At 39.7% G+C, this 12,325-nt stretch overlaps 1 protein-coding gene across 3 annotated transcripts in view; it reads right to left on the bottom strand.

Annotated features, from left to right (window-relative positions):
• Nucleotides 1-1,919: 1,919 nt before the first annotated feature.
• Nucleotides 1,920-12,325, bottom strand: part of ppargc1b (peroxisome proliferator-activated receptor gamma, coactivator 1 beta) — a 49,483-nt gene continuing 39,077 nt past the window's right edge. For 2 of the 3 annotated variants that reach the window (XM_036568493.1, XM_036568495.1), the window contains exons 6-12: nucleotides 11,646-11,691; nucleotides 11,113-11,177; nucleotides 9,217-9,685; nucleotides 7,755-7,824; nucleotides 7,448-7,566; nucleotides 7,227-7,351; nucleotides 1,920-6,116 (exon numbers count right to left, since the gene is read on the bottom strand). In XM_036568493.1, coding sequence (XP_036424386.1) covers nucleotides 6,025-6,116; nucleotides 7,227-7,351; nucleotides 7,448-7,566; nucleotides 7,755-7,824; nucleotides 9,217-9,685; nucleotides 11,113-11,177; nucleotides 11,646-11,691 — 986 coding nt within the window. In that variant the 3' untranslated portion in view covers nucleotides 1,920-6,024. The remainder of the gene's footprint in view (nucleotides 6,117-7,226; nucleotides 7,352-7,447; nucleotides 7,567-7,754; nucleotides 7,825-9,216; nucleotides 9,686-11,112; nucleotides 11,178-11,645; nucleotides 11,692-12,325) is intronic. The other variant, XM_036568494.1, reaches the window with a different exon arrangement.

Here is a 12,325-nt window from a genome sequence, read left to right as displayed (position 1 = left end):
AATGAAGTGAATGAAAGTGAAGATAAGTACACATCCTCTACAGAGAAAACACACTTGTGCACATTTTTAAGCACAAATACTGTTTGCTAAATTTCACATATTGAAAAAAAAAAAAACATAAAATGTGGTCTGTGCAACTTTCATTTTTTTTTTTTATTCCAATATGTTTTATGCAGTACATAAGTAGAAATTGTGCACTTAAATTTACAGAAAATGCCATATTAAAGTTTTTCCCTGTAAAGGATGTGTTAACTTATTCAATCAATAAAGCATATAGTTTCACTGGGGGTATTTAAACATTTGCATACAACTGGTGTTGTAATTGATGTTTCAGATAAAATGTCCAAGCTAGATGTACCTACCAACCTATCAAACTCAGTGTATTTATGCCTAGAACTGTGTAGTGTACATAAAGGAAGATGCTATTTTTTGATCCACACTATTTTTGTGCTCCTCATTCACGTAACGCTGTACAGTCTGATACCAGAGCTAAAAATAAACAGAACCAGCTGACAACCTTTTGCTCTTACTGAGGTTCGTGTAACCGAGCTGTGCTTTGTAGATTTTCCGCAGCAGCAGCTCAGCCTAGAGGATGCGGTACACTCGGCTGGGCTTGTGTGCGTGCGAACCGTCCCACTGGGACCATACATAATCATCAGACAAAAGCCAGGATGATGCCCGGAGGGGAGTAGCATAATTGAGTGGAGAGGCGAGCAAGCTGATCGTCAGGGTAGGACTGGGGGGGCCAGAATGCAGCTACAGCATTGACGTCATCTCACACACGCAGTCAGTGCACGTCAGCAGCGTGTGATGTCATGCCTGCATCTACCTCACTGCTACAGAGCTGCAGAGAGAGGCGTATCTTCTGAGCCTCGTGACGTCAATTCATTCACACGCACACACACACGTGACTTACAATGATACAGTGGAGTGGTGAGCTGCCATTGGTTCCTCAGGATGCTGCATTAATAGGGTGGGCTTTTATTATGCCCTGCTGGCTGGACTTTCATGCTCCAATACAAAGGCTGGAACTTCTGCCTGGATACTGAATTTTCAGCACAGTAGCCAATCATGCATTTCCTATTCACACAGTGGCCCAGCTGGAATGGGGATAAGGGTGATCATTTCAGAACAGCTGCTGCTGAGGTTTTGACAATCAGCTCCCCCCACCACAAAACAATTCCAATCTGTGCACTACATGTTCCCGAATACTCATTCCAGGAAGCATTTCATAACACTGACTCAGTTCTGGGGAAGGTATTGAACTCTCCTAGCAGCATGCTACATATTAAACCCCATTGAGCAAGAACTTAGAACATGACTGGATGAAAGTATTTGAATCGGGGTCTGCCCAAAGTGTGGCCCACAGGTGTTTGATGTTTGATTTGGCCTGCAAGAGAGTTATTCCAATCCCACCCCCCTGCCCATCCAATTAGAACATATAATCGCTGTACAAAAAAAGTATTTCTATTTTTTAATTCATATTTTTCTACATAATTTGAGCACAGCTGCCATTTACATTGTGTGAAAATTTCATGATGAATGGACCAATAGAAATGCTCCAAAACTGCTTGAAATGAAATCTCTTTACATTAACTTCCATAAAAAGTTAAGAACATTTCTGTCTTCTCCTGGAAAGTTGCAATACTTTTTAATTACTTAATTTTCTTCCTTGTTTTATCCTTTCCATTGTATTTTGAAGTATTTAAGTAGCAAAATATAGTGTAATGTTATACATTTAAAAACCCCAATTTGGAACCAACCTACCTTCTTTATTATATACTGTTTTATTAGTTTTGGATCTCGGCCCACCACAAATATTGCACCTTGGCCAAAAAACCCCTGGCACCGCTGGTTTATACCATTCTGTATCTCATGCGTAAACTGACTTTAGAGATGCAGATATCCAGCATACGTTGTTCATTAGGATTTTCTTTTATTTTCTGGAGGCAAATCAATGAATATATGTACCTTTTACAGTATATGAGGATCAATTTCTACAGTTTAATAATAATGTAAACAATCTCAGAAGAGAAATGTATTCAGTTTTAAAAGGAAGCCATCGTCTTTTCTCTTTAAACTATTTACACGAATTAAAATATAATTTATAACATCAGATAATTTCCACTGTATAGATAATCTGTGAAACTAGATTTTAACAGTTCAAAAATACTGAAATGCATTTTGTCTCCATTCTCAAGACATATGAAATCACACAATACAAAGAAAAAAAAAACACCATTAAAAGACATCCAAGCTAAGTGGCATATAAATAAAAAAGAACAAACTCAAAATAAAACCAATATATGTAAAAATATAAAATCTTACTAGCAGTATTTACCATATACCAAAAAAACTAAGTTAAAAAAGGAAAAAAAAATCAGTGAATTTCATAGTCATTAGATGTAAAGACTCAAAATAAATCAAAAGAAATGAAACAACAAAAGAAATCAATGTATGCCCTTTGACGCTGATTTTGTTTCCACCAAAGACAAAGTCTCGAAGCAGCAAGACTACGACCATCACTGGCTTCATGGATACACAAAGACATCAGAGGTTCTGATAGCCCAGGCTCTGGCAACAAAATGACACATAATGGGACTGCACTTTCGATATTTGTGATCATGGTATAGCACAGACAATATAAATAGATCCCAAATACAACGATTATTGGTGATTTAGTGGGCGTATTCTTTCCGATATTGCAATATACTTTGTGAACGATGAGCTCATAGGGTAATAGATGTGACATGATTTAAAGTGTTATTTGTATTTTTTGTTGTTTTTGTCTTTTTTCTTTACGTTTATTACAATAACAATGAACATGTACACTCCAACCCACACTCACTTCCACACAAACGAGGCGGATCACAACATTCATTCGCGAGATGGACTTGATGTGCTACTGCACTTATTCCTGTACAAACATCAAATGTATCTTTTTTGGTCAACTTGTCTCGTATAGCTCATATAGCGATTGCTGAAATGAAGATGTATTGCATTTTGAAGAGGGTTCCCTTTGGAAGTTTTTTTTTTCCTTTATTTTGGATTATCGCAGTCTGTACATTCTAAACTGATGTCGAATGCTGAAATGTACTGAAGTGCTTTCAAACGCTGAACAAAAGTGTCAAAGATCTTCATAAGAAATTATATCATCTATATATATATATATATATATAATGTATATATCATCTATATATATTTATCTACACAAACCCAAATACATATATATTCATATATGTATATACTGTATACACCTTTCATAATATGGCTGTATTGAAAAAGTTTACTTAAGAAAACAGATTGGAGTTTTAAAGGACAGTAGATGTTATTAGTAAAAGCTAGATAGCTGTTTCCCCTTTTGTTTTTAAGGCTCTCCTCGTGAGATTGGGCTGTCAGTTTGTTTCCTCATAAGACCCGTTGAAGTGACCCAGCGCAAGATTCAGCAGGTCTACAAGTGCACGCAAACATACACATACATACACATACGCATACGCACTGCTTGTCACACGTCACAATTCGCACACTCGTACTTAGTCACTAATACCGCATGACAGTGCAGGTGGATTCAGTCAAGTGTTGTCCATGTGAGTACCAGTAGAAAGTGGCAATACTATATAGAGTTTCGACAGAAAACCCCAACCTCAAGCATACTTCAGTGCTTACAGTTGTTTGTGGATTACGTCTCAGACAGTTACTATTTGAGGTGTACAGACCACTTATCCGTCGAGTAGTTCACTGTTTTTCACTGTATCTAGCAGTACAATATCTCATTTCAAGGATTACCCCAAATAACTTTAGGCCAACCTCTTAAATAAAAGGCTCTCTTAGATAATATGTATTGCATCGATTCTGCTCAAAAAATAAAATAAATGACTTAATTACAATTATTAAAAACAGAAAAGAAAGACTTTTTTCTTCTAAAGGGATACTTTTTACAAGTTTTTTTTTTCTTTTGACTTATGAAGCCACGTCCATAGAAAATTCCCTTCTGCACCTCCCTGTATTGCTCAACCTTGCTCACCAGACAAATTGCATCATCGCTTCACCTTTGCCCCAGTAGACACGCCAGCTTTTGAAAACATGTGAACACCTCTCATGTTTACATTAGACACAGTGCTATGTACACAATATATACCTACATATATATAGATCTATTAAGATTTATGTAAACCAGCACATTCTCCCACGTTAGTAGTATACATACTAAGCACAAACACTCGTTCAGGTTTTCTCAGGACCTGCGTGGGATGTTTTTTGTTTTTCTTTCCTTTTTTATTATAGATGACACGGCGCTTGCTTCTGTGTCCGAAGCGAGCACGTAGATCAGCGTCCAGTGCCCTAGGAGGGTAGGCCGAGAAGGCACGTCCTGACTGGGTTAGCCTTAACACTGAATAAGGCGTGTTGTACTTAGTGTGCGCTCGAACAAAGTCAAAGGAGGATTTCAGTGATGTAAACATTCAGTTTCCTGGTGTGTTGCTGAGGAGGCGATCGGATAAAAGGGGAGAGGCAGGGATAATGCATAAGAAACACATACATACGCACAAAAAACACACGCACACACACACACAGCTCCACTGTACAGGATCCACAGGCTGAGGTCAATGATCCCCAATAAGAAAAAAACAAAACAAAAAAAAAACAATTGCGAAGGCCGGAGCGAAAAGACTTCAACTCCCAGCACGCTTCAGGGGCCAAGCCCAACCTGGGACCCGACAAAAGACAGAGACAGCACGCTTGGATATACTTTTAGACTGCAAAAAACACACAGAGAACAATCAGAGTTTGATACTACGAGGCAAGAGCTAGAAAAAACCCGCAGACTTTCCCCTATTAGACAGGAGTAGAAAAAGAGAGAAAGAGAGAATATGAGAGAGGGAGATGTAAACAAGGTAGAGATACGCCGGTATCTCTCGGGAGATTAAGCTTTGGAAATATCGTCCTCCCAGATTTCCACCGCCCTTCTCTCATAGGCTAGCAACACTAACCTCCAACAGCTCCTAGGCGCAAAGAGGGCCATGCAAGGACACGGCTGCTAACTTGATGGGCTGTGCTGCTGGATGAGTCACACTAGATTTCAAAAAACCTTTTAAACCAAGACAGATCGACAGGGCAGACTACATTCAGATCTGTTGAGGGATACATTCCACTCAGAAACAACATAAAAACATAAACCCAGTCCTCATCTTTCTGGTAAATGTTCAGATTTTCAGTCTAAATGGGACACCAAGTGCATTTGGCTCACATCTCAAACCAGATGTATATTTGATGGGAATATCATTCAGGGGTAAATATGGATAGTGCAGCTAAACTGGTTGGATCATTGCTTGTTAATCTGTGGCAGCCAGCAGCAGAACCCAGCCAGAAGAGGGGAGAGCGAGAAACCACAAGCTACTACCTCGTTTGAGTGCATAGATGAAATAAGGAAGCACTAAAATTACAATAAAAAAAGACAAAGTTTTTTTCCTTTTTGATTTGTAAACTCTGCGTTTTCAGGATTTTTTTTGTGGTTTTTTTCTCCGCTTTTCTTTTTCGTCATTGTAACATACAGTTGAACATCCACAAAGGTTGACTAATTATTGTTTAGTTTATATACTTGTACGACAAAACGGTGAAAGTTGCAGTTCCACCGAAAAAAGTGACAAAGGGTTACAAAAAAACTAAAAAGAAAAAACAACACACACGCATACACACGTCACGACGACCAAACCGAGAGAGAAGAGAGAGACAAAAAGAGAGAGCAAGGGTTTGCTACAGAAGCCCGGGCCGCTCTGAGTCAGCGGCGGCCGCCTCGCGAACGTACGCCAGGGAGGTCTGCCGTACTCGCGGCTCTTTCTGTTGTTGTTTCATTTCTCGATTCCGTCCTCAAGCCCCAGCGGGCTTCCGTCCTCAGTAAGAAGAGACGAGGTCCTTTACTTATTTATTTTTTTTAAACTGATTCCAATGTTCAAAATGTAAACATGAGGTGGAGTCTCTGCTGAGGTGGGGAGGCGCTGCAGGACAGGGAGCGCTATGTAAGGCGTGTCAGCGATGCAGACTCCTCTGGGCCTCCTTAAGGAGAGTGTCAAAGTCCAGAGCGTCATACTTGCTCTTCACTGGGCCTGGTCCCGCCTCATCTAAACAGACAAACACAGCACGGTCAGTCCCTGGACACTGCAGTAGTATATTACATCATTCAAATTTATTCATTTAGGAAAGCAGCTAATGAATGGGAAATGCTTCTTTTATGTAAGATCAGTCTCTCACTGAATCTTATTATATATTTCCGTATGAGCGGATGAGTCTTGTTTTGTGATGCTTGATAAATGTAATATTGAATGTTTATTGAAGGGCCCATATCCTACCTTTGTCTTGTACTTTATTTTGATTGATGTATGTAAATGATCTTTGCTCTGACTGGCTGCCCTGTATTGTGCCTCATTCAAAAAACAGTCCTGGCAGAAGCGCTACTTATAGCATGAATGGGCAGAGCTAAATTGCTGTAGGCTGAATAAGTGGATATTTATGTATATGTGTTAGTTTTCGTGACATTGCAGAAACAATGAATTCAAAACAAGCTGTTGTTGCAGCTTAGTTTCCATAGATGGACTTTATGGACTGGCGAGTGAATTACACAATAACGCATTAATGAACACTTTAGCTGGGAAAAATGATTATCATTTTATCATTCCATGATCTGACATTCTTCTTTAGTCTTGGAACCACTAAGCTAACACATAACAGAAGCTTGTATCCCATCAGTTAGCACAGGGCAAAGCGCCTCAAACTGTACCAAGCTTTTAATGCCTTGACCTCCAGGCTTATTATGATAAAATAAGGCTAATATTATTAAGCTTATTATTCAATGATTATTCTTATTTTTTCAGTAATCACTATGGATTATTCAAGAGCTACTACGAAACTAATATATAGGTTATATAGTTAAGTGAGTGAAGAATTGAAAGGTGAACCCAAATAAAAGCCCTTACAGTTTAAGGTGTCAAATAATCACGAACAGATTTGCTTATGTTTATTATGCTTATGGCATACTGTTATCTATAAAACTGTACAAAAGTGTGTTGCACAGCTAAAAACCTGACAGTTTCAGGGTTGAATTTTGCCTGTACTTTTTCCATGTTTATAGCTATATTTGTAAAATTGTCTAAATGTGTTTTGTTATATTTGAACTATTCCTTTAACTCTGGCTCATTCCTCATCAGCAGTGTTCGCCTCTTTCGTGCTCTTACCCAGATCTATGTAGCGTTTTCTGCCGAACCTCCGGCCACCGTTCCCGACATGCTGACCCACAGAGTCCCGCCTGTGCTTGGGACTCAGCTCATTCTGCCTAAAGGTGATGACTCCACAGCGCTCTCTGCACGCACAAACACACGCACAGGTCAGTTAATATGTTCCTTTAGAGGCCCTGGCTGCTAAAACAAGGAAGCGAATGGGCAGAATTTGAACATACTCATTCTTGACGAGCACTTGGCAGTCTTCAGGGTTGCCGAAGGCTTCAAAGCGCTTGCGCAGCATGGCTTGTGTGACGCTGCTCGGCAGGTTGTGAATGTAGAACACTTGGCACTTGTCCTGAAATCCCAGAAGCATTCAAGATTGTTAGCTTTTTGAAGCACAAACTAATCCAGCACGTACGACACATCTATTAAGGCAGTGCCAATAAATGTACGTCAGTAAATTTCTTTAACATTGTCTTATTTTGTGCCTGACATCCCCAAAAGAGTCCCAAATCTAGATCATGCAGCCAGAACTCTACCTACCCCATCCTCTTGTTCATGTTTAGTGTTATTCCTCTGCTTGTCTCGGTGGCACGTCTCAGAGCTCTCACAACTACAGAAACCAAAACAGCAGGAATGAGTTACAAACAGAGGAGACAAAACTGTAAATCGATTTGGATAAGAGCTTCTGTTAAATGCCATACATGTAAATGAGACATGAGAAGGACAGGACTGTCCTGATCCAATCTAAGGGATCATACTGGATCAAGGTATATTTTCACTGCTATGTTCAGTCTGATCAAAACTTTCATTAAAGCTATTTTATGGAACTGAGATGAAACAAACTTCTAGAAGTTCTTGTGTTTAAATAAGTTAATGAACAGCTTATATGTGTGCAGTGTGGAAGTATTTTAGAGAGGAAAAGGAAAACATTGCAAAAGCCATTTGCATAATCTGCAATTTGAGTGCTTCATGAGGTGGCAGTAACATTTTAAAGCTATTGTTGTAAAAAAGAAAATATTAAAGCAAAGCTTTTTTTCTTAATGCATAGCTATTTGATTGTTGATGCACCCCCCACCAGGAACACCTATCAGCATCCCCGGCCCTCTGATCAGCAGCCCCACTTCACTCTCGCCTGTTTCTAATCACAGGCAATTACCATGGTCTATATTAGAACACCTACACTCTTGCGTTTACAAGATATTGCAATTTCACTGTCAGGTCTGAGACATTATTTTCCCAGTGGCTTTGTCTGCTGCTTTTTATAGATTTGTGAACGTTTTTTCCTCATACTGTCTCGCTGCTTTTAAGCCATTTCTCTGAATACACTGTGCTTTGTAGACATAAACCCTATTCTAGCTGGATTAGCTTTACATGTGGAGGTGTAATCTGAGTGAACATCAACAAGATCCCTGATTTTAATCCAGTATGAATTTGCAATGGCCAGAGTTTTTACAACTCTGCTAAGTAATAATTCCAGAGCAAAATTACCTTCTATAATTCATCAAACCTGGAGCTCCTGGAGTAGTAATAGTAGTCTTGTTCAAATTAACCTCACTGTAATGTAATAACAAATCCTGGTAATACACATCGGCATCTTTTTGTTTTTCCACTAACTGCTAAAATGGAGTTCCTGGCTCTATCCCAAATTCAAAACAAGACTACTGTAATATACTACTTTTTTGGTGAATGAAATTAAATATCTGAAGGTACGGCCAAATTCCTTACAAATTACATAACTGGACCTCCTCTGCTAAACTAATCCAGCTCGATAAGGGATTAGTCTTGAGTTTTGTGGACTGGCCATTAAATTCTGCATTTGCATCAAACATTTTTATGTCTTGGATTAGTTTTCCTAGCTTAAATGCATTAGTGTGCACTGTGCATCTGCATTACCTGTGATACAAAATCACATCAGGACTCAGTATTGGCAGATGCTCAATATTAAACGAATCAGATCAGGACTAGGGCCAAAAAAGTAACTGAGAAAAAGAAGGAGCAGTACCTGAGGGTGAGCTGGTGGCAGGGTGAGGGTGGCTGGCAGGAGTCTGGTGATTGGGCATCTGCCTCTGGAGTAGGGGAACAGGCGGGCGAGGGCTGTCCCATCTCCTCCAGGTCATGTGGTGGTAAGGCTGGGGGCGAGTGGGCCTGCTGCTCCCCTCTCTTGCTGTCTGAGCTCTCCTCCTGCCTGTCTTTTGTCTCTTCCTCTCTGTGCTGGCTCTCTGCAGGCCTCTTGCAGCTATGGCCTAGGTTCAGCATGCAGTAGTCGTGGTCCCCATAAGCACGTTTGGACTCCCCCTCGCCCGCTTGACCCATGCGCCTCAGCTGTGCGTACAGCTCCGTCTGCTCCGGAAGCTTGCGTAGATGAGCCCGTGCTGGGCACAGACCTTTACTGGGCGGCTCGACTTTACCTTCAGGCTTGAAGAGCTCCTCCTCCACTGGCTTATGAGGGGGTGTGGTGGGGGGAGTGAGTCCTGGAAGATAGCACATGCTCATGAATCACCTACACACATGACCACCAGGTAGATTTTATCATCAGTCTTTGAACACTTAACATAGATACCCAGTTGTTGGTTTATGTTAGCTAAGTTTTTAGCAACAGTTCACATAAGGTTTTATTATATAACCTTAAAGGTCAATCTTTAATGCATTATTACATATATTTGTTATTTTTATTAAGATAGTTTTTTGTTAAAGTAACTGGCTAATGCCATCTGAGCAGTTTTTGTAAGTCCATGTAACCATCCTCATAAATGAGCAACTTTTCTCACATTAGAGCTAGCTGTTTATAACAGTAATGTACGGTACACATGAAAATCTTATTTTAGGAGCAGTTTTAATGTGAGCAATTGCTAACTAAACATGTTAACATAATAATCCAATGGCATAAATTACAGAGTAAAAATTAAATGAATGGCCAAAGAAGCTTGTCCCTCATACTGTTTGCATTGTTTGTATATAGAGACAACTGGAGGGTAGGTCTACATGAATGTTATGTACAATACTGTGTAAAAGTCAGAGACCACCCAATATTTATTTACTTTCTAATCAAAACAGCCATTACGTACAATATATTCATTTTTCAGCATCAGGAAAAAGCTATAAAACACATATTTGTGCAGAAAAGTAACTAAAAATTAGTAATATTTTAGTATTTAGTGTGTCCACCTTTTACCTTTATTACAGCTTTGTTTCATCTCAGGAGTTTTGCTTTCAGTTTTTAAAAAGAAATCTGCAGGGATATTTTTCCACACCTCCAAAGTTCAGTCTTAGAAGTTGGTTGTATTTTCTGCTTCTCACGAGTCCAAGTAATCCAATGCATTCAATGATGATCGATTTGCAATTTTTCTTCTTTTCTGACTAGTTCCTTTTTGCAGTAAGGTTTTCTCCTAGCTCTTAAAGATGAAAGCTGCCAGGACTGTTTATCTGATGGTTACAGTTTACCAGTGGTTTACCAGGTCTTGCAAGGTTGTTAGGAGTCCCAGTTTCTCTATATCTTTTAATGTTTTTAACTCTAGTTTTGTAAACTAGAAAATATATGGTAGATTATCTTATATCTAATCTCCACAGAAATATCTTCTGAAAAAGAAATAACTTGTTTTGACTGGAAATTAAATAAATGAAAGGTGGTCTCTGACTTTTGCACAGTACTGTGAATAATTCTGCCTATTAGACGTATATCAGCACCTCAGATTTTCCCATGTAAATGTCGTGACCTGAAAGAGTCTAGCTAATGGAGCTTCTGTACTTCATTATTCATTTAGTTTGCCGTCTTCCCCAGCACATGCCTAATCCCTGGCTTCCCTCTGGCATGCTTTTGAATTTAGGGGTTGAGACAAGTGCTGAAGTCTCCCTAATGCCACAACGGTTCGAGTCCCTCTGACTGAGAGCACGACATTACCTGCTGTGCCACACAGCTCCACGCAGAGAGTCTGCTCAAAGGGTCTGTTGGCATACTGGGTGTCTCTGATCATGACAAAGAGAGAGAAGGAAAGAGACATTGCAGAGTCAACATTAAGGCTTCTGAGAGAGAGAGAGAGAGAGAGATAGAGAGATAGATAGATAGTGAGAGAGAGAGAGATAAAGTCTGAACAGCTGACTCATAAGATAAACGTTGTCAGATCTAGTGACTGAAGAGGTCCATGTTTAGAAAGCGTTCAATATACCAAATTTACTTATCATCAAATCTGAACTATGCATTACTGGCTATGACTCACAACAATACACTATAATTAGCACAACAAACTGGCTCCAATTTATTTATAGACCACTGTTACCATGAGAGGCCAGTGGAGCGCTTTAGGATATTAAAGCAGTAGTAACACTACAGGGCTCCCAGAAGTCATTTGGGAGACGTCCAGGCGTGTTCTAAAGCTTTAGGCCTGGACTGCCTCCAGTGTTCTAGAGCAGATTAGGAGTGAGGGGGACACACACCCTGTTGATTTGGGAGTCAGCGGCAGACAGAGGCAGGCGCGTTTCTCTGCAATTAGAACAGAAAAAGAAAATCGCACACATGGTCAGAGATCACCGCAGCTTATCAACCAGCTCGACACATTCTATACAAACAGTGGAGTGTTGTTTTTCACATAGACTTGTTCCCAGTCCTGATCCTGGAGTACCCCTGCTGTGTACACGCTGAAAAACATGTTTTTCATGTTAACACACCCTATCAAACCTTTTAGCTACACTATACATCCAAAGGTATCAAGACACCTGCTCTTCAGATGTACTAAAAGGCCCATATCACAGAAAACTGAATTTTTTTCTCACATTTTTACAAGTACATGAACATTCCATACAATCCAGACATGGAAACTATGCTACAAAACAGCCTGTTTTGATAATAAATGTTTTTGTGATGTCACAAAAACCAACATATTTACAATATTCAGCCTACAGTGGTTAAGCCCCACACATTCATTCTAAATTCATCAGGAGTGTTTCAGCATGGACTGCTTTTGAAACGAGGTACCATGAAGGACAGCCAATCAGAACAGAGGTCATTTACATATCTCAGTCTTAAAGACAGTAACAAAAACAGCCTGGTCAGGAAAAAGTGAATTACTAACACAAAAGTGGACCTCGTGAGAAAAAATAAAAAACTACAAGAAAAT

The sequence above is a fragment of the Colossoma macropomum genome, unplaced genomic scaffold, assembly GCF_904425465.1.
Source record: "Colossoma macropomum unplaced genomic scaffold, Colossoma_macropomum, whole genome shotgun sequence".
Lineage (NCBI taxonomy): Eukaryota > Metazoa > Chordata > Actinopteri > Characiformes > Serrasalmidae > Colossoma > Colossoma macropomum.
This window is presented reverse-complemented; position numbering and strand designations above follow the sequence as displayed.